The sequence below is a fragment of the Tursiops truncatus genome, chromosome 4 (genome assembly GCF_011762595.2).
Source record: "Tursiops truncatus isolate mTurTru1 chromosome 4, mTurTru1.mat.Y, whole genome shotgun sequence".
Lineage (NCBI taxonomy): Eukaryota > Metazoa > Chordata > Mammalia > Artiodactyla > Delphinidae > Tursiops > Tursiops truncatus.
The window spans coordinates 75,323,971-75,346,039 of record NC_047037.1 but is presented as its reverse complement, the minus strand read 5'-3'; the positions used below and the strand labels follow the sequence as shown (position 1 = coordinate 75,346,039).

Below are 22,069 nucleotides of genomic sequence, written 5' to 3'. Positions count from 1 at the left end.
CCCTTCCTGGGACCCGCCCCAGACCTTTGGAAGCAGAGCCTTCCACTTCCTCAGTAACAGGCTTGGCAGTCAGCCGTCCAGTCTCCCCTTGAACACCTCCACTGACACAGCTGGCTACCTCAGGAGGCATCTGGTTTGATGGCTGCAACCCCAAAGGCTAGAAAGGTATCTTCTACCTGGAGCTGAAATCTGTCTACTGTTTCCACCCATTTGCCCCAACTCTGCCCTTGGGAGTAACCGAAAATAAACTTAGTCCCTCTTCTAACATGTGACAACAGGGATCCCAGCAATAACTAACACTTTGCCCACGTCTCTGCCTTCTCACCTTTGTACAGTCTGCTGTCTTCCCAGCTAAACATCTCCCACCCTTTCAAGTGTTCTCTCAGAAGTCAAGGTTTCCAGTCCCCTTACCAATCTGGTACCCTCCTCTAAATTCTAGAATCAAACATAGTATTTCAGATCTGGCCTCAATCTTCCTATGAACCGGATATGCCCATAAGCCTAACCAAGACCCCACTGGTCTTTTCTAACAGCCAGACCAAAATGCAGGTCCACATGAAGCTCATGGTCCATTAACTAGAAACTCCTAGATTTTGTTCAATGTTATAAAGAGAGATCTCCCCTGCCCCACGTTTGGACATTGCCTGGAGAAAATGTGGGGCTGGGGGGCGTGGGCGGAAGTAGGGCTTTCCGATCATCTTCATGGAGTTTCGTGTTTGGGAGAGAAAATCAACACTAGGACTTGCCTAGTGTTGCAGTGATTAAGAATCCACCTGCCAATGCAGGGGACACGGGTTCGAGCCCTGGTCCAGGAAGATCCCACATGCCGCGGAGCAACTAAGCCCAAGAACCACAACTACTGAGCCTGTGCTCTAGAGCCCGCGAGGCACAACTACTGAAGCCCGCATGCCTAGTGCCCGTGCTCCGCAACAAGAGAAGCCACCGCAACGAGAAGCCCGTGCACCGCAACGAAGAGTAGCTCCCGCTCGCCGCAACTAGAGAAAGCCTGCGCGCAGCAACGAAGACCCAACGCAGCCAAAAATAAATAAATAAATTTATTTTTTTAAAAAACCAAAAAACCAACACTGATCCTGCCCTCCACTAGCGAGCTCCCCCCACCTCTCACAGGCAGGGATGAAAGAAGGGTACGATACGCTAAAGTGTGACTTATGTAACTGCACCCGAAGGATTTATGGGCACCAGCACATTGGAGCTCCTGGGGCAAACTGTTTCCATTCCCAACACAGGCGATGCTCCTGGGAAGTAAAAGACCACAAACTGGACCCACCACAAGATAAATAAAGTTAACGGAGGTGCCAAGCGGACAGCCGTGGACAGGAAGTCACCCAGCAAGAGACTGGTACAGTCACAGAGAGGCTCCCACCTCGGTCCCCTCTCCCAACACTCACCCCACCCCTGGCTGGAACCGAGGAGGGTGCTCCATCCGCACCTCTCGGGAGAACACGAGGCCAGGCCCAGCAAGGGCCACAGCTCTGCTTCTGCTGCCAGCTGCACCCTCTGACAGAGTGACCCGTGGCCAGGGCCTGTCTGCACAGGAGAGCTTCTGTCCAGGCCTTTTACACTGATATTTAAAACTCTTCTGTGAGGCTGGGCAGGTTTCCGAGCTGGGGTTTAATACATCGTCTGTGTCCTCTTTACAGACACACACGAGCACGCTGTTCCGTGTTGCACAGCACGCAGACCTCATGCTCTTGCTCCAGATCAAAACTTAGATTGAATTATTAACAGTCAACATTGCCACAAGTACAGCAGCTTATCGTTCTGCTCCTCGGCTGGGTCTCTGCCATTCCAGAAGTCCCCCCCACAGGCCTCGAGGCACCCCTGATATCCACAAGATGACCCTCCATCTAGAAGCTCTGCTCGACCCCCACCCCAGAGGCTTCTGCTCCCCTCCAAGCACCCCCTTCCCGCTGCATAGAGAAGAAGGCAACATAATCATTGAAAATAATTAGCAAATATAATCGGCAAATACAATTATCGTTGAGGCAAGACAAGCAGACCCTCCCCGGCTACAAACTCAGAGCCCGCCTCCCACCCCAGCCTGCAGTTGCTGCTGGGGTTCACTATGGCCAGATTTCTCTCTTCCAGAAATGGGGGTGATGGGGGAAGTAACTGGCGGCAGACTATTCCCGGAGTTGTGAAAGTGTGTGTCCTCTTCCATACCACCACCCCGTCCTCCCACCCCTCCGTGGGCAGGGAGGCAGTGGCTGGAGCAGTGCACACAGTAACCCACTGCACAGGCCTCTGGACCAAGTTCCAGAGCGAGGGGCCAGCTCTCCACGGGGCTCACCGGATGGCTGAGTGAGTGGGCAGCTTGCGTTTTTGAAAGGGAAGGGTAGGACTCCATGGAGCCATGGGACTCCATGGAGTGGGCTGACCACTCGAGTCTAGCCCCCAGCCTCATTATGATAAGGGGGGGGGGCGTGTGCATCCAGGGTATTTCCCTGAGGAGCCAGAGGTCAAGGTCAGAAAGTCAATCAAGGCCCAGAATAAGAAATGCAAACAGCCATAGGAAGCCAGCCACCAACCGAGAATAAACAGGACAGAGCTGTGATGATCTCCTTTCAAAGTCAACACAAAGGCTTCCCTGGGCCCCCCTCCACCACCCAGGCCAGCCCACACGACAGACAGATAGATACACACACACACACACACACACACACACGTCCATATGCACATGCATGCACGTACACACTGGGGCCAGCCCACGTGACAGACACACTCCCACACACGGACCCAGGCACCCACCCCTCAGCAGCCACAGCAGGCACTTCCTGGTCTGCTTCCCCACCCCCATCCAGCCCCAGACTCCTCAGTTTAGACACTCACACGTGCTCATGGTCACAGAACATCACCCACACAGCACCTGTGCCTTTCTGATCTCTGGAACAACTGGTGACAGTTGTGTGTTCCAACAGGCACAAAGGCAGAAATGCAGGAAATCACTGAGTTTCTCCAAAAGGGTTAGGGGGAAGAGAGGAAGGAGCTGATGATAGCTGGGTAGGGATGGGTCAGCCCACACCACAAAGGCAACCTCTGACATCACTCCCAAGCTCACGGGGACCCACACAGGGTCGGAACCTTCTTTTCAGAAATCATGTCAGGTGGGTTTAATGTGGCTGCAGAATAATACCCCACATCTGAACAGGACTCTCTACTTTTCAAAGAGCTCCTGCATCCATTATCACCTCCTAGAGTAACACTGGACAAGCAGAGACGTTCATCTCCTTGGCCAAATGACTGCCCACCCCCATGGGGCCCAAAGATGTTTTCTCCAAAATAATCTCTAATAGTTAAGCACGTGCAATAGTTGTGTGAGTGTACTTGTTTGTGAGTGCACGCAGAGGCTTTATGTAGCCGAGTGGGATACAGTCAAACAAAAATGAGGTTGCCATGGCAACAGGCTCCAGCATCATTGCAGCCTATTAACACAAGTGAGGAATGTGTTTGGCAGATGCTTGAGTGTTATTTATGGTATGGGTGTAGCAGAGGGACTTCTAACTGGCAAAGAAGGAGAAAAAAACAACCCGTGACGCCCCTACTGTACCCCACCAAGGAGACGACAGTGAGGCGAGCAGGGAAGGCGAGGCTGAGAGGCTGCAAATGGGAAGTAAGAGATGGGGAAGCAGAAAAGCAGGCAGAGGAGAGGAGAGGTAGGCAGAGAACAACAGTGGACTGAAGGGGGAGGCAAGAGAAAGGAAGGGACAGAAAAAGAGCAGGGGGAGGGGGATGAATACCAGGGGAAGAGCTAGATCAGGAGATGTAGCAAAAGGAAGAAACATCATCCCCCAAAAGGGCTGCCCCACCTTGCCTCTCCGCTCTCTCAAGAGGCACCAGATGAGATACTAGATGTTTCTCCTCCTAATTGGAGCAAAGGGAAGAGCCCCAAAGAGAAGAGGGGCCAGGGAAAAAAAATAATCCAGATCAGATACTGATGTTGAAGATCTAGGCTGTAGGAGCAAGGGGGCCAGCCTCTCAGGAGAAGTGGAAAATGCCAACACAGTTTCCTGAGGGCCCAAATTCCCAAAGCCCCCGCATTAGAGACCGCATACTGCTGCCCCATTCCCCTGGATGTGTATCTTCACCAAAGAAAAGAACAAGGCATCTAACGCAAGCCATCTTCTAACACCTGCTGCTCTGGGGTAACCTGAGGCAGAGGATAATGCTTGACTCTCCCACTAATATTTCCCACCATCCAATAGGGTTTGCTCAAGAAATACAAAGTTTATATCAGACATAAACAGAAAGGCAAGTCAAATACAAACCAAAAAAGATACAGTTTTCTCTGAAGTCAAATAGAAAGAATGCTTGCATTCTGTTATCGTAGACCATTCCTAACAAGCTCTGCTATACTCAGCAGAGTAGGTCATGAGAAGTTAAGTGCAAACCCACCCAAAAGCCTACAGACAAGGGAAGGTCTGAAGACCATAATGGGTAAAAGAAGCATGGGGTGGGAGGTGGTGGAGGTGCGGAGAGAAGGGAGAGGGACAGGCCTGAGGAACTAGATGGGGAAGTCAGTCAGCCAACTCTTGTTGCTGCAATGGCATCTTCATGCTAAGATGGAGACGGAGCTCCCTAGTCCAGCACTCCTGTCCTGGGATCTGACTCCAGTCTCCTAAAATCACACATCTAGGATTTCCTAGGGCTATAATCAGACCCTGAGTCCCAAATCTGGTTCAGTAAATACTCTGAATGATCCTGGAAATCTCTGCTGCTCCATGTGGATGTCATGCCTTTCTTTCTGTAGAAAAGCTATATTCACCCAAGCAACCTGCCTCCCATCCAAGCCAGGAACAACCCCCAAAGGTATAATACTCATGTAAGAGCTTGGGTCCCAGGTCAAAACACTTGGATCCTTTATAAGCACTAACAATAGTAGTTAACTTTCTTTTAACCAGCTCTCAATAGGTTGTTCTCTTAAGTTCAAAGCTGATCTCTAAAGATTTTATTTCCTTCTGATCCCAGATCAGAAAAACTTTAAGTCAGCATCAACAAGCCCAACTACTTCACCTACTGGAACACAATCAAATTGTTAAGCAGTTATTAAGTCCCTACTAAGTACCCTACACTGTGCTAGACAAGGGAGAGAGGGTAGAGAAGGAAAAACACACACACCTCAGGATTCCTGCATCCAAGGAGCTTACATTGGATGGGGAATAAAACCAAGGGGTACTGGGGAATATGTAAGTGCCCCACTCTGTGGCTCTGACTCCATTGTTGGCCATGCAAAAGAGGGAGAGGCCAGTATGGCTGGAATGCAAAGAGGGGCTCCTTGCAGAAGGTGAGAACTGGCACAGAGGGGCTGGAACTGGAAGGGGCATGCATAAGCCTCTCATTTACTAGGCAAGGAACCCGGGGCCCAGAGAGGTTGTAGGCTCCCTCCCTCCCAGTCACAGAGCACCTTGGAGGTGCAGCGAGAGCCCAGTGCCGTGAAGCCCACAGTATTCCCTGTGGGAGAGTATGATACCCAGGAAGCCAGGGGGCACGGGAGAACCCCTCAAGAAAGACGCAGTACCCAACAAGATTGAAGTCTGAGAAAAGGCACTAGAAGTGGGGAGGAGGAAGGCAATGACAATGGAATAGAGTTAAGAAGTTCTGTTAGAGGATGCAGTTGCCTGGAGAGAGGTCGGGGGATGCACTAGGTTCCACAGTCAGGAAACTGGCCTGCAGCAAAGGCCCACTTGACTCTCACAGCCAAGTAGGTTGCACCGCAACCAAGCAGGCTCAGCAGGGGCCAATGGATGAGGCCCATGGAGCCACAGACAAGGGGACCGCTAAGGGGGAAGGTGTGCATGTCAGAGGAGCCGGTCTCACCCAAGGTCGCCATGGCAAGCACACCTCTCTCCCACAAGTCTTCTGGGGAGTCACCAGTTAACCAGGGAGAAGTTTTATTTCCTCCTAAGCCTACCGTTCAACGCTCGCCTAACCCGTCCCAGGAGGGTTAAAAGCCCCCACCATAAGCAACCACCAGGAGCACCCACATGAAGGGGTCACGACTTGCAACACTAGCTTTCTGCTCAGGCCAGGAGGGGGACCGTCACCACACACAAAGTTTCCTTCCCACCTTTGCTGAAGGCAGCTTTTTGGCTTGGGGCACTTTCACAAATGAAACAAACTTGTCAGTCCTCCCTCAAGTTCAGAAATATCTCCAGCTCCCGAACCCCCAGTCCTAGACAACTGGCAGGATTATATCATTTCCCCTCCCAAAGACTGGGCAAGGGGCGCCCAGGGTCTCCCCTCCCCAGCCCTTCATCCAGGACATTCGGTTAACAAACCATCAGTGACCCTCAGGAGCGGGGAGGCTGCTACAGGGGCCAGCCACTTTTGTCAGGGGCCTTTTATATACAGAGACAGAACCACAGGAAGAGAAGGGGACCTCTCCATAGCATTTTCTCCTCCAACTCTTCCTCATTAGCATCCCTACAATAATGGCTAAGGTTTGGTGTGTCTTCTACCAGCGGGAACATTACATACAAGAGCACTTTTTGTAGAGGAAGATGATGGGGCTCAGAGGGGGTTCGGGGGCTAGAAGACACCACACAGCTGACACAGCCATGTCTTTCTGGCTCTTTTCACCACTTTAAAGGGTGAAAGTGGGTTGCCTTTCTTTGGAGTCAGGCCTAGGCCTGCGCACCCCACTATCCAGTCCCTATGCCCAGGTGGGCCCCTACCTGCTTGAGCAGGAACTGGTCCTGGGCGTTGGTGCGCAGGGCGATGGCCAGGTGGAGGGCAGACAGGAGCACCCCGCTGAGTACCGCGGCCCGCATGCGCACGGGCAGCAGCGTGTAGATGGTATAGATGAAGAACACAGTCCACCAGATGCCCTCGGAGGCGCTGCGCGGCTGAGGCAGCAGCAGGCCCACCACCTGGACAGCCAGCACCACGGCGATGAGCGCGTAGCAGGCCAGGCCCATGTGGTCCTGGTGGAAGGCGGCGCGGTTGCAGAGCACGGCCATGACGAGGATCACACCCACGGCAGCCGCCAGCACGACCAGGTAGGGCAGCTGCAGCGGGGGCCGTGCCGCGTGGAAGGCCAACATGACGAGGCACACGAGCACCAGCACAGCCATGAGCATAGTGAGGCTGCTCTGGTTCAGACGGAAGAAGTAGCGCTGGTACAGCCGCTCCAGCTTGTCCGACGGGAACTTCTTCGAGCGGAATATCTGCAGCAGTGCCAGGCAGCAGGCGCCCAGCGAAAGCACCGCGCCAGGCCCCGCGCCCGAGCCCGCCAAGCTGCCGCCATCTCCGGAACCCTCGTCTTCCTCGACGGCGCCGGCCTCCAGCTCGTCGGCCGCGCGGCCCTTGCCCCGCCGCTCCTCCAGACCCAGCTCCACAGAACGGGGGCGCACCTCCGTCCCGCCAGCTGCGGCCGCCGCCGCCGCCGCCGCCGAGCCGCCGCCGCCGCCCGCAGGGGGCGCCCGGGTGCTGCCCCCGCCGGCCGCGCCCCGCCGCTGCCGCCGGCTGCCGCGACCGCAGTCGTCGCCGCCGCGCTCCTGCCAGGCCGACTTGGAACGGAAACTGAAGCCGAAGCCCCCAGCCAGGGGGTCATCGCCACTCAGCGGAGGATCGTCGTCGTCGTCGCTGCGCCAGCGGCTGGCCAGGCGCTGCTGCTGCTGCTGCTGCTGCTGCGGGGTCACCGTCCCCCCGGGTTTCTTGGTGGAGCCGCGGGCCGAACCCCCGGGGGCGTGGGGGTAGCCATTGGCGCGGGAGTCGGCCTCGCCCCACGCCGAGCGGTGTTCCGGGCCTCCCCGGGACGCCGGCGCCGCCGCTGTCTGCGCCGCGTAGCCCGGGGGGCTCACGCTTTTGGAGCTGGACATCCCCCCCTCGGCCTCGTCGTCTTCTTCCTCCTCCCCCGGGGGCCGGGCCGGGGTTCTCCAAGGGGAGGGCGGACGGCCGAGCAGGGGGACCAGGCTGGGGTCACACGTCGGGGGCGGCCCGGGGCCCTGGGCAGTAGCGGGGCATCTTGGCACCCCCGTCCTGAGCGGAGAAGGAGGGCAGCGGGAGAGCAAGCGGGAGGCAGGCACAGCCCCGAGGTGAGAAGTGGCTGAGAATCCGCGTCAGGAGTCCCAGGTCCGAGATGGAGTTGGCTCCGAGCTGGGGCAGCGGGGACTACTCGAGCTCCTGAGCTGCGCGCAGAGGGACGTCCGGACTCCTGGCTCGCGTCGAGCTCGACAAGGACCGGAGTTGCGGACGAGGCGGGACGGAGAGGTGTCCTTGCGGGCGGCGCCTCCCCGGAGCTGGCAATGCCCGGGCGCGGCGCTCGCAGATTCTGCCTAAGCGGAGCCCAGCGGCACACGCGGCGAGGCGGCAGCTAAGGCGGCTCGGTAGGGGTCCCGGCGTGGAGACCAAGCGGGCGCCCTTTCCTCGCGGCGGACTGGGAGCGACTGGGAGGTGCGGGCGCCAGCCAGCATTATTTTCTTACGAGGGGTGGGGAGGTGGGATGGGGGGGTGGAGAGGACGGGGGAGGGGGCGGCGGGCGGAGCAACAGCTCCCGAGCCCTGGGGGAGGGTCCTGGAGCCCAAGGGGGCCGTCGCCCGCATCCCCCACCTCCCGCGTTGAGAGTGGAGCTTGGCCCCCTAGAAAGCCGAGCCCAGCCTTCAGCGTGTCCGCGCAGGGGGGCGGGGGCGAGGACCGGCTCCTGCAGCGCGGCCCTTCCCCTCTCACCTCCCCCTTCCCCCAAAACGGAGCGGAGCTGGCCCGGACCCGCTGGCCCAGGAGGGCTGTCGCGCCGGCTCCGCAAGCTCCAGGCTCCTCGCCGCCGGCTGCGGGCCCGCCGCTGCCGGGCGCAGAAGGACTAAGCTGAGGGCGGAATCCGGCGCAGTACCGCCGCCGTTCCGCCCCAACGCAGGCGGGCTTCTCCCAGGGAGCACGGCATCCAGAGATCGAGGGCCGGCGCTCAGAGGCAGCCGGCCGAGAGGGGCCGGCCCAAGAGCCGCTGCGCCCCGGGGGCGCTGCGGGGGAACCCGCGGGAGCCGGGCTCAGGGCGCGCCATGCACGCCTCGGGCCCTGCGCTGCTCCGGCCGCTCGCGCCGCTCCTCCCTTCTCGCCCGGTTGCCGCCGCCGCCGCCGCCGCCACCGCCGGAGCGCCCTCCGCATCCCCTCCTCCCGCCGCCTCCCCGCCCCCCGCGCCGCTCGGGCCTCGGCTCACAGCGGCGCGCGGCCGCCTCCGCCCCCGGCCGGGCCGCGGCCCCCGCCTCGGCGCCCCGCTGGCATCCTCAGGCCCGGCCTCGTGAGGCGCCCGGTACCGTGGGGGCCCCAGCTCCCCTTCCTCACCTAAAATTCTCGCCGCGCCCCCTCCCTCCCTGGCGCCTGGAGCCGCGTCCAGCCCGCGGTCCCTTCGCCGGACGTGGCTGCCGTGCGGTCCTCCCCCGCCCCTTGCTTGGGTTCCTGCGCCCCTAGTCCTAGCTCCCCTCTTTTGTATCCCCCTTTAATCCCCATCCCCCCATTCAACCCAACTTCAGCCCCCGCGCTGCGCCCCCCTTCCCCGGCCCGGCTCGATTGGCCGCTTCCTGAGCTGTCATATTTGAGTCCGGCGCTCTTATTGGGCGATTCTCTGGCCGGGCGGCTATACCAAAGGAGGGCGCACCGGCCTGGGGGCGCCCAGGCAGCGACTGCCGCAGGGAGACGAAGACCAGAGTCCCTGGAGGGCCGGAGGGGCCCAAGAGCCAGACCCGGAAATGGACGGTGGAGATGGAAAGACTGAGTATCTCTGAGGCGCAGGAAGACAGTGACGTGAAAGATGGAGATGCAGTGGGTGAGGCCGATGCAGCTAGGGCGGGGCGGACAGGAACGCTTTGGTGGAGAGTTACCCAGAGGGAACCCCACAGACAGCATTACGAACACCTGGCGTTTGTGAAGAGCTCTTTGCCCGTTCATACTTTTTTTTTTTTAAATCTCATTTGATTCCCCTCAATAACCCTGGGTTGTGACAGGGGACAGGGCCCGTGTGATTATTCCCAGTTTATAAATGCGGAAACTAAGGCTTCAGAGCCTAATTAACTTGCCAGGGGCCACACAGGTCTCCTGACTTGCAACCGAAAGATCTTTCGTCAGCGCCAGGCTGGCTCCCTACCTAACAAGGTGTTAGCCTACCTAGCAAGGTGTTAGCCGGAAGGATGCGCCCCAGGGCAGGGTGGAGAGCCCCGGCTGGAGGAGGACGGGGGAGAGGGCAGAGAAGGACAAGTTACTCCTGCACAGCGCCAGCGAGAAACAGGCAGGAGTGGAGAGGACTTTACTTCGGGTCAGAGAGGACCTAGGCCTGTGGAATGATGTACCTATCCAATTCCCCTTGGCCCTAAGCTGTCCTGCTGGAAGCTCCAGCAGTCTAAACACTGGGATGGGTGGGGACGTGTCACCTCTACTCCGGGGAGGGAGAAACAACCTTCACTTTACTCTTCTTCCTCCAGCTCTCTCTGCAGAGCTTCTGACAAAGAGGCTAGAGGTCTGGGTGAGCTTCTCTTTCTTTTTCTGTTGGTCATCTCTTTACAAATTGGAAGATAAACCTTGCCCGAGTTACAAATTGGGAGGAGAAACATTCCAAGAGATCTGAATAAACTAACCCTAGAGTATTCCGGCCTTTGAGTAATCAATCCAGGATTAGCAAAGTCATAAAAAGCACCATGAATTTAGTCAGCAAACATTCATAGAGCATCCCCTGTGTGCAAAGCACCGTGCTAGGTGCCTTAGGGATAGAGAGGTGACTCAACTCTGGTTACAGTCAGGGAGGGAGAGGAGCTAAGCCACTAATTCCAGTTCAGAGCACAGTTCAGTCAGTGTTCAATAGAGGTCCAAAGAGAGCGTTTTGGGAGTTTGGAGAGAGGAGGCATTAATTCCCACTGTAAGGGCCAAAAAGACTCTAGAGGTTGAATCTGGGGCCAGCAGAGAAGGAGGAGTCAGAAGAAAAGGAGGATGGACTAATATTTATTAAGCAACAACAATATGTCTGTGCATCTTATTGTCGCATAACCGTTTTGAGGAAGATGTTATTCTCTCCACTATAAAGGTGAGAAAACCGAGACTTAGAGAATCAAGGTTGGCCCAGGGTCCAGAGTTTGTAGTAGAATGAAACATAAGTTCAGTCTGCTCCTTGCACTCTGCCACACAGCCATGTAGCAAATACGATATGGGAGGAGCACTGCATGGACAGAAGCCAGGTGGCCTTCAATGTGATTGGGTTCCAGCATTGATTCCCTTCTCATTCCCTGAGCTCTCCCTAGGTCATTCCTTTCCATTTTATTCAAAAATTTTAAGTAACCATCATCTTATAGCAAAAGCTATGTATGATTAAGTGTGTAAAAACTAGAATAGAGCGAGACAAAAGAAAACACATTCATAATTACAACACCTAGAAAGAACCATTAACATCTTAATTCTTTTCTTAACAAACAATGGGACTTTACAAAGAGTTTTAGAATCTGCTTTTTTCTACTTAGCAAAATATTGTGGATATATTTTTATGCCAATAAGCATCCATCTACAATATCCATTTTATTGTCCAAACAGAATTCCATTGCATGAATACAGCATCATTTATTTAACCAGTCCCCTACTGTTGGACATTTTTCACTGTCTTGGCAGTTTGTAAAGTTTCCACTGTTTTACTGTTATAAACAATGAGCATTTTTGTAGATAAATCTTCACACACATCTTTACTTGTATCCTTAGGAGAAATTCCTACAAGTAGAATTGCTGGGCCAAAGGATAAACATTTTTTCGCTAAGGATTTCTGAAATCTGAGTCTTCAGCCCCTGCCTCCCTTCCCAGTTCCAAGCTTACCCCTGTCTACTGGAGAACTCCCCCTGGATGTTCCTTGGTATCCACCAGCACCCCAGATTCAGAACTCCCAGATCTTAGAGTGGTGAGCCCTCCTATCCCAGTTCCCAGAGTCCTGCCACCGTGCCCTTGTCTTTTCACTTCTGTCTCTTCTTCCACATTCTCTGGCTAATACCTTCGCCCAGATCCTCCCTACTCATTGCCTAGACAATTACCAACTCTCCCTCCTTGCCCTCCAATCTGTCCTCCACTTTGTCCCCATCTGATCATGCCTGTCACAACCCAACTGAAAACTGTCCCCAAAACTGCCTCTTCCTCCCTGCTAGCTTTCACTATCCACCACTTCCGCACATCATCCAGCCACCGTAAGGGCTCTTTAAATCTCTGCAGAGATCACCCTTTTCACATGCACCCCCAGCACGAACCAAATCTGTAGCATCTCTGTGATGCCTCTCTAATGCCTTTTCCTCCCCCACCGCCCCAGGCTGCTAGGCACTCCTTCCTCAGTTCCCAGCACACCTTGCTTTTATCTCTATTATAGCACTTGTTACATTGTATTATCTTGACTTGTTTTCAGAGCTGTCTCCACAGACTGCTGAACTCTTTGAGGGCAGAATTGGTATCTTACTCATTCTTGTGCCCCATACCTGGCACATAGGAGGGACCCCTTGGCTGTCTGTTGGATAAAGAAATGGTACATCTGGGGATTAGTGATGGGAATTGAGTCTGAAGGGTGGGGTGGAGTGAGGGGACTGACTGGCAACCGTGGGTGAAGGTGGGTTGGGCTCTTTAACGCTATGTGGAGGAGGGTGGGCTTCAGTTTAAAGACAATGAAGAGTCCATGAATTGGGGGACAGGGGTGTCAAGGGCCATTATGTTCTGGGAGGCAAACTCTGGCAATGTTGTAACGAGATAGGAAAAGCAAGATCCAAGAGCAGAGGGGACCAGTCAGGAAGCTGTGGCAGAGCAGATGTATTGATTGATGGAGCCCAGAAGTGACATGGTGATGGGAATGATGCCACTGGCTGGAGGACACCTGTGAAGGGCTGACGAGGAAACCCAGGGGTCAACCACCGTGTAGAGGAGGAGTCCCAAAGGTCAGATGAAAACCAAGAAAGGTGGGGGTCACAGGAACAAAAGGCAGAGGTTTTGAAGAGCTGCTCCAGGATGTGCACCTGGCCATTGTCATCAGATAGGGGCTGACCACCTCGGGCCTCTCTCTGAAGTGAGTACTTGGCTTGCAGAGGGGAGGTGCCTATGCACCACAGGACATAGCAGGCCCTTTGGGAGGTCTGCAGACCACCCACCTCCAGCCATCTTCCCCTTGTACCTCAGTTACCCTTCAGGACTTCATTCTTCATTTCCCCCAGCCATCTTTTTGGAAGAATAGCTCCATTTTGGAAATTAGAATATTAACATTTTAGAATGTTTAGAAATATTTGTACAAGTGGGTCTCAGTAATACTCTTGTACCTAAAACTACTTTCCCCACAATGCTGAAAATCCCACCATTAGATAGTCATGCTTCGGGATGACAATTATTCCCTAAAAATGAATGCAGAAAATCTAGAGACAGAAAGTAAATTAGTGTTTGCTTAGGCCTGGAGAAGAGGAGGAATGGGAAGTGATGGCTAATGGGTACAAAATTTCATGACCCTCCTTCTTTGGGAAGGTCATGAAAATGTTCTAAAATTAGATTATGGGGCTTCCCTGGTGGCGCAGTGGTTGAGAGTCCGCCTGCCAATGCAGGGGACACGGGTTCGTGCCCCGGTCTGGGAAGATCCCACATGCCACGGAAAAGCTGGGCCCGTGAGCCATGGCCGCTGAGCCTGCGCCTCCAGAGCCTGTGCTCTGCGATGGGAGAGGCCACAACGGTGAGAGGCCCGCGTACTGCAAAAAAAAAAAAAAAATTAGATTATGGTGATCATCGCACAACTCGAGAAATATACTAAAAACCATTGAATTGCACTTTAATCCAACGGGGTAAACTTTATGGTATATAAATTACATTTCAAGAAAGTGGTTGAAAAAATGAATGCAGATACCACTGGGAGATTGAGGGACTTTTACCAGGACTGCCAGTCGTTATTAAGTTAGTGTGGATTTATTCAGCAGGCTTCCCCCGCTAAGGCCAAAACAAGTTTCTCTCACTGAGAGAATGGATGCTTGCTCTTTTTTGTTTTGTTTTGTTTTGTTTTGTTTTGTTTTTAACATCTTTATTGGAGTATAATTGCTTTACAATGGTGTGTTAGTTTCTGCTTTACAACAAAGTGAATCAGCTGTACGTATACATATATCCCCATATCTCTTCCCTCTTGCATCTCCCTCCCTCCCACCCTCCCTATCCCACCCCTCTAGGTGGTCACAAAGCACAGAGCTGATCTCCCTGTGCTATGTGGCTGCTTCCCACTAGCTATCTGTTTTACATTTGGTAGTGTATATATGTCCATGCCACTCTTTCACTTTGTCCCAGCTTACCCTTCCCCCTCCCTATGTCCTCAAGTCCATTCTCTAGTAGGTCTGCGTCTTTATTCCCATCCTGCCCCTAGGTTCTTCATGACCTTTTTTTTTTTTTAGATTCCATATATATGTGTTTGGATGCTTGCTCCTTAGGAGTAGGAATGAGTTAGGGAAAGGAAGGAAAGAACAGTTGGGGCCACTAAGCAGTTTCCAGAGCAAATGGAACCAGAAAAGGGCACAGGTGCCTGGGAGCAGGAAGGAGGATGGCAGAAATGACAGCCAGTTAGGAATTGGAGGTTAAAAGCGAACTTTGCCTACTGCCTAGGAGAGCCCTGCCTTGTAATGAGTTCTTCACAAGGAATTAAAGAACTCTAAGAGCCCTAGGTTCTCTTAAGGGTGAAAGAATCTTAAAGATCATCTAATTCCCCAAAGGTGTGTCAACCTCCCCTGGATATTTGCATTTTGAGAGCAAGTCCGACACCTCAGACTAGATGACTTACCTTTCCTTTGAAGAACTAACTTACTCTCCCCAAGTCAGAGAGTAGCTAACAGGATGGAACATTGTGTGTCTTGAGGGTAGGTCATCTGTGGAGGCTTGGGCCCCAGTGTCTTAGCCATTGGGCACAGATGGCTGAGGTCCCTGGGAGCCATCCTCCACCCCAGCCCGTCCCCCACCAGGAGCTCTCAGGAGGAACCAAGAACATCAGCCATCTTACTCTTGACCTCTGTCTTCCTTGGCTTGGGAATCAAGGATGATAAAAGTGTGCAGTTGGCCATAGGGAACTGGGCCCTAGATTTTTCCAGACTCTACACTCACCTCCAGACCTCTGGGCCTCAGGGAAGAGGAAATGTTCAAAGAGCTCAGGTTGTAGCTGAGGTGGAAATGGCTGATAATAGCTCGATCTGCCACTCTCCCAGGTGTTGACATTTGCTTTGTAATGGAGGCCGTTAATGCCATCAGCTGGAGTGACTAACATGTTCTTTCAGTTGCTGCTGGAAGTGGGAGACCCTTTGCGGCCCAGGGCCTTTTAATGCCCTCTAGTCACAATACTAGATCACTCCTGATCCACAGCTGCCAGCCCTTTGGATTGGAATGCCCACATTCCACGCTGTATCTTTGTTCCTGTTCTTGACTTTGCTTTCTTGCACTTTCTCCTGAATCCTTTTTTCCTAGAAGTATGGGAACATCCCCATGAGTCACTTATTCTTTCAACACACATAAACTGATTACCCATTTCGAGCAGAAAACTATGCAGCACATAGTCGAGTGGGGGGAGCCCAAGAAGTATACCAGCAAGATGCCATCCCCAGGAAGCCAGAGGTGAGGAAATCACAGAAGGAGCTGGAGAACAGCACAGTGCCAGCAGAGATGGGCTTTGCAGCTCATGCCAAGTGCTGCTTGAACAAACAGACGGCTGAGAACTAATAGGAGAAAGTATTCTTATAGGCGGGGGAGCAAGAGGCTTCTGGGAGATGTGAGAAGGGGACAGAAGTGTGTGTGGGAGTTGGATATACAACAACTGGATGGAGTTTTGAGGATTCAAAACATTCCTCTAGTCACAGAAGACCACGTGTTGTATGATCCACGTATTATATGAAATGTCCCAAAGAGGCAAATCTATACAAACAGAAAAGAGATCATTGAGTGCCTAGAGCTCAGGGGAAATGGGTGTAGGAGATGGGGATTAATTGCTAATGAGTACAATGGGACGGTGAAAGCTGTTCTAAGATTGTGGTGATGGTTCCACAACTCTAAATATACTACAGAATAATTGAATTTCATACTTTAAATGGATGAACTTTATGGAATGCAAATTATATCTTAATAAAGCTGTTTAAAAATGGGGAAAAAGTGGGATCCAAAAAGACCATTCCCTCAGTAATCCTGCTTAGTTATAGAAGGAACACCCTAGTTTTAAGTTCCTAGTCTTTTCCTGTATGAAGTCTCTTTTTTATTTTCTCCTGGCCGTAGCGCATGGCTTGTGGGATTTTAGTTCCCTGACCAGGGATTGAACCTGGGCCCTCAACTGGGAGAGCATGGAGTCCTAACCATTGGACTACCAGGGAATTCCCTGAAGGCTCATTTTTAAGGTAAAAAACTTTCGAGGACCTCAACATGGTATATATGTACTTTTAGTTAAGAAAATTCATAATGGTAAAAAGCTATTATAAATAGCTATTCTAAATTTAGATTTTCATTTAGTAAATGAATTAATACTTTACTAATCCCAGTAGTATTTATATACGGTAGAAAAGTGGTTCTGTATTTGTACGGGAGCATTTTATATGCCTACAGACAAGGCTTAGTGGCCCTCTCTCAAAATCTCCTTGGTCCTTTGGGGTCCTCAACCCACAGTTTTAGAATCCTGGTCCGTGTTCTACCAAGGCGTGTTTGATTCAGCTTCTCTGTCAGGTGAATGCTTATGGGTGGGGATCCATTAGCAGAAAATGTGATACAATTTCCATCCCATGATGTTTCTGCCTCTTCAACTGCTCAAGCAAAATGGCACCCTTTCTCCTCCCAAACCAATGAGCTTTGCTGAGAGCAGATCCAGCACAGAAGACAGCCAGAGCCATGCCGGTTGGCAGACACTTGTCTTTAGCAAATGTAATTAAAGGCAGCAGCAAGTAAGTGCCTATTAATTTTTCATTAGAAAAGTCAAAGGCAACCTTCTTGGAAAGCAGCATCATTGAACTTCAGCCTTGGTGTTAAAACCAGGCTTTCCCCCACTGTGTATATCTTCTTCCACGAGTACACACACACACACACACAGAGTGAGTCCACAACCCCTTTATAGAGCGTGGGAGAGAAAGAGTCAGAGACCATCACCCCTATACCCTTCAGAGGTTATTTTGTCCCATCCCCTGTCTCAAATTACCCCAATGTCTATCTGCATATGTAACTGCCTGTGTATATGAACCTTATACAATATACTGATCTCTCCCTAAATTGTGTTTACGTACCCGTTTGTGTAGTTTGAACCAGATCTTAGATGCCCTTGGGGAGATGACTATTCAAAGCTCTCTATGATGATTCCTTTTGTAAAGAATACACAGTGCTTGCACTCTGACCTGTTTTTTTTTATATAAGCCAGGGGCAATATGTGAGTCAAGAAGAGGGGATTCGGGACTGGGGCCCAATCTGGCCCTATCAGCTGGCTCTCTGTTGGTAGGCAGAGCCGATTCAGCTGGCTCTAGGCATCAGTTAGCTCATCTCTTTCTTTTCCTCCTTGTACTTCCTTATTAAGGCATCCCACCTGATGAGAAAACAGTCTTCCACTCAACACAGAGGACTCAGGGAAGAGCGCTAAACCTGGGGTCAGAATACCTGGAGGTTCTACACCAGCTCTGCCACTTTCCAGCTGTGTGATATCCGACAAGTCACACGTCACCTCTCTGAACTGCCGTCCCAGCAAGGGTAACTGCTCTCCTACCCTTCACGATTCGTTATGAGGATCCGGACAATGGTGTGAAATTCCTTTTCACATTATTCACCATTATGTAAAATGGGAATCATTCTTAATAATAGTGAATTAATAAAGTCATTCTTAATAAATCCAGATATTCATTTAAGAGGTTAGCATGGAATGAGGTACATCTCTCAGGGTCTCAGGCTCTTGCATACATTTATAGATGACTGTGATAAATATTTTTATGTCTGTGCTGCGTGTGTACCAGCTCGTCTAGTAGTCTGGGAGATCTACCCTTTCATCTCTGCAGTGTTCAAAGCAGGGCCCCCAGGGCCATGCAGATGAGGTCTCTGTTCTCAAAGACCTTCCCTCTTTCAGGATTCTGACAGACTGCAGCCTGTCTGCCCTGCAGACTGGAGAGCTGCGCCCTCCCACAGGCGTGGGTGGTGATTTGGGTGGTGATTAGAGTGGCCTGTGAGGCGCTTGAGCGGTGCCGAGTGTTGTTTCTCCTCTCACTGGCCACTCTGCTTGGCCTTGGAGTGGTTTAGTCCAGTCTCTGTAGCCCTGACTGTGAATCTGTGGTTAGGGATGGCGAGCTAAGCCGTGTTAGCAATCGTGCTGGGGCTGGCTGACCTTCCCCAAGCCAGGATAATCTCCTTCCCTGGCAACAGGCAGAAGCACCAAGGGACAGTGACAGATTGTGAAATCCTGGGGCTGGGCTTTCTAGAATTACTTGAAAAGAGAAAAGTGTAACAATACCTTGCGTTTGTGTAGTTCTTTTAAAAAGAAAGAAAACCGTTTTTCAAAGCTGTTCAAGGAGAAGGCAGCTTTGGAATTTTCTGGTAGAGAGCAAACCAGATGGGTAAGAAATGTATTGTCTTATTCTTATCGACGCAGTAACAGTTTGAGAGTGTTAGGAGAAATCTCTGCTCTCCCCCCACCCCCTGCCCCACACTGTACACAGGTGGGGATACGGAGGAAGAGAGAAGTAGAGTGACTTGATCAATATTACACAGCATGAGGGGCAGAATTTGACCTAAACTTCTTGACTTTTATTGTCAACCCAAAGCAGACAGAGGATGCAGAAGCTGAATGACCTAACAGCTTGTTATGTCCACCTGGGATTCTGGCATGTAGACAGCTCTTCCTGAGTCAGTCTTTGTACCTGGTTCTCTGGGGCATACAAGAATATGCTTCACTGCTTGTAGGTCTGAAAGCAATGAAGAAATGTAGGGGTGGTACATGAGAAAAATTGCCGTCCTCTTGCAAGATACCTACCAAGGATCTTTAAGCAAGGCAGGAGCAGACTCAACAGGCAGGGACGGACGGGGCTGCTTGTGTTGCCTGGGGAGTTTCAGTGCTGTGTGAAGATTTAAAGAAGGTATCAGCAAACTCTGACCACTGGGCCAGACGTGGCCACTGCCTGTTCTTAGACATAAAGTTTTGTTGAAACACAGCCACAGTCATTTATTTTTGTCTCAGCCTGCTTTTGCACTACATGCAGAGTTGAGTAGTTATGACAGATTGGATGGCCCGCAAAGCCTAGAATCTGTACCGTCTGATCCTTTAAGAAAAAGTTTGCCCACCCGTGCCTCACACCATACACATAAAAATTAACTCAAAATTTATTATAGGGACTTCCCTGGTGCCTGCTGATCGAACACGTGTTCGATCCCTGATCTGGGAAGATCCCACATGCCACGGAGCATCTAAGCCCGTGTGCCACAACTACTGAGCCTGTGCTCTAGAGCCCGCAAGCCACAACTACTGAGCCTGCGTGCCACAACTACTGAAGCCCGTGCACTCTACGCCCGCATGCCACAACTACTGAGCCCGCGTGCTGAAAACTGCTGAAGCCTTTGCACCTAGAGCCCGTGCTTCACAACAAGAGAAGCCACCACAATGAGAAGCCCACGCACAGCAGCAAAGACCCAACACAGCCCCCCCGCCAAAAGAAAAATTTATTATAGACCTAAATGTAAAACTTCAAACTGTAAGAAGAGTACACAGGAGAAAATCTTTGTGACCTTGGGTTACAAAGATTTCTTTACCACAACACCAAAAGCAAAATTCATTATTTTTCAAATTATTCAAAAAAATTTTTGGTAAATTGGACTTAGGCAAAATCAAGAACTTTTCAAAAGACATTGTTAAATGAATGAAAAGACAAGCCACAGACTGGGAAAAATTATTTGCAGATAAACATATCTGATAAAGGATTTGTAGGCAGCATCTAAAAAGAACTCTAAGTGTGATAATGAGTAAAGATCCCAATAAAAATGAGCAAAAGATTTGAACAGACACTTCACCAAAACAGGGTGAAAATATACAGATAACACATAAGGACATGAAAAGATGCTCAACATCATTAGCGATCAGGGAAAAGCAAATTAAAAATCACAATGAGATACCACCACAAGCCATAAGAATGGCTAAAGTTCAAGAGTGATCATACCAAGTGTTGGACAGGATATGGAGCAACTGGAACTCTCGTATGCTGCTGGTAGAAATGTAAAATGGTACAAGCCCTGTGAAATAGCGTGACAGTTTTTTTTAAAGTTAAGCATTCACGTACCACATGTTCCATCAATTTCACTGCTAGGTATTTACCCAAGAAAAATGAAAGCATATAAGAATATGTTCACACAAAGACCTGTACACTAATATTCATAGCAACTTTATTCATAACTAAAAACAACACAAATATCCATTAACAAGTGATTAGATAAACACGTTTGGTATATCCATGTAATGGAATACTACTCAGCAATAAAAAAGGATGAACTATCGATACATTCAACAACATGTATAAACCTCAAAATGATTACAATAATTATCCTGACTGGAAGAAGCCCGACAAAAGAGAGTATATACTGTATGATTCCATTTATAAAAAATTCTAGAAAATGCAAACTAATCTATAGTGATAGAAAGCAGCTCAGGGGTTGCCTGGGAAGGGCAGGGAGGCAAAGAAGAGCAGGAGAGATTGACTGAAAGGGAAACTTGGGCCAGGGGTGTGTGTGGGGGGTGGTAATTGACGTTCATTGTCTTCATTGCGGTGATGGTTTCTCAGGTAGGAGTGTGTGTGTGTGTGTGTGTGTGTGTGTGTGTGTGTGTACATATATATGTCAAAACATCAAATTGTACACTTTAAATACGTGCAGACAGTAAAGCTACTTTTTAAATTGAGGTCAAATTGACATGTAACATTATATATAAAGCTATTTTTTAAAAGGAAGAAAAAGCCCTGAGCTTGTTATTTCTTTCTTTAAACACTCTGTGCAGTTTGAAGCAGCTGGCCCCCTCCCCAGGTTTTATATTCCTTATTCTCACTATAATGATTTATCTCATCAGCAACCCTGTCCTCCAAAGCCTTGCCTTCCTCCTAGGTGACCACATGTGATAACTGTACGCCGTGGTGTGCTATGGACGACCAGAATTCTATCTCCTCATGTTAATAGGATCACTGTTGCCTTTGGATCCAACCAAGTCAGATATCCAACCTCAGATTCTCATTTCTTTGAGAGTCTATTGCTGGCCACCATCCTGGTATCCATCAGTCTATCGATGAAGGTTAATTACAGAGAACTGAATTCATAATTAACTGAAGCAGAAAGGAATGTGTTAAAAGTTGCTGGGGACAAGTTCAAGGAGGAAGGTGTCAGTCATTCCTGAATATGGGAATTACCTCAGTATGTGGGGAATGATTTGATTGTAGAATAATTAAATCTACATTATAGAAGTACCTTTTTAATGGTGGTTCGTGCCCCCCACAACACATAATAATTTCCCAAACCCTCGTCTTGTGAAATTTCTAGAAAAACTCCAGGGATAGAGAACCGGGGATCAATGGCTTATTCCAGGGATAATTCCCTGGGGTAGGGAAAGAACAAGGTAAACCTGGAACACCTTGTTGGGCTAGAAAGCAAAGAAGCCCTCAAAGATTAATGAGGACATGTCAAAAGAACACAGGACACTGCACATCTATAAGAATGGCTAAAACGAAACAACAACAAAAACTTGACAAGTTCACAAGAAGAGATTCCAGCCGACTCCAGGGTGGCTCAGGGACCCAGCCAGCTGCCGTGCAGGGAGACACCTCACCAGACAGCACCTGGGTATGGATCGAAGATACAGCATCAGCCTCCCTGGAAATCTTTGAGGAACCTGAGGAAAGTGTCCTGGTAGAAATCAGGAGCCCTGGGTTCTGCTGCTAACCTGCCTTGTACCTGCCCATGGGCAGGTCTTTTCCTCTTCTGAGCCTCTGTGTCCTGTGTGTTCAGTAAGGGGAGGGGGCACCCTAAGTGTTTTCAAATTGAGTTTTCTGCAGCCCTAGGAGCCCTTGGATTGCCTTGGGACACTGCAAGGAGAGCCAGGGTTAGGGGTGAGCTCCACCTAGAACAGTCC

General features: G+C 50.9%; 1 protein-coding gene and 1 long non-coding RNA gene across 8 annotated transcripts in view; one reads left to right on the top strand and one right to left on the bottom strand.

Annotated features, from left to right (window-relative positions):
• ADCY5 (adenylate cyclase 5) overlaps positions 1–8,436 on the bottom strand; it is a 157,402-nt gene extending 148,966 nt beyond the window's left edge. For 2 of the 3 annotated variants that reach the window (XM_073804160.1, XM_073804161.1), the window contains exon 1: positions 6,693–8,435. In XM_073804160.1, the coding sequence (XP_073660261.1) occupies positions 6,693–7,838 (1,146 nt within the window). In that variant the 5' untranslated portion in view covers positions 7,839–8,435. Of the gene's footprint in view, positions 1–6,692 lie in introns of all 3 variants that reach the window. The other variant, XM_073804162.1, reaches the window with a different exon arrangement.
• A 94-nt stretch (positions 8,437–8,530) lies between these two features.
• Positions 8,531–17,808, top strand: LOC141278584 (uncharacterized). Of its 5 annotated transcripts, none has more exons than XR_012331502.1 (7): positions 8,531–9,771; positions 10,428–10,468; positions 11,686–11,878; positions 12,371–12,487; positions 12,710–12,890; positions 16,225–16,343; positions 17,501–17,808. It is a non-coding gene; the product is annotated as an uncharacterized lncRNA (long non-coding RNA). The 5 variants fall into 5 exon arrangements; XR_012331498.1 differs by having other exon boundaries at positions 8,531–9,775; XR_012331499.1 differs by lacking the exon at positions 12,710–12,890 and having other exon boundaries at positions 8,531–9,775.
• Positions 17,809–22,069: the final 4,261 nt, after the last annotated feature.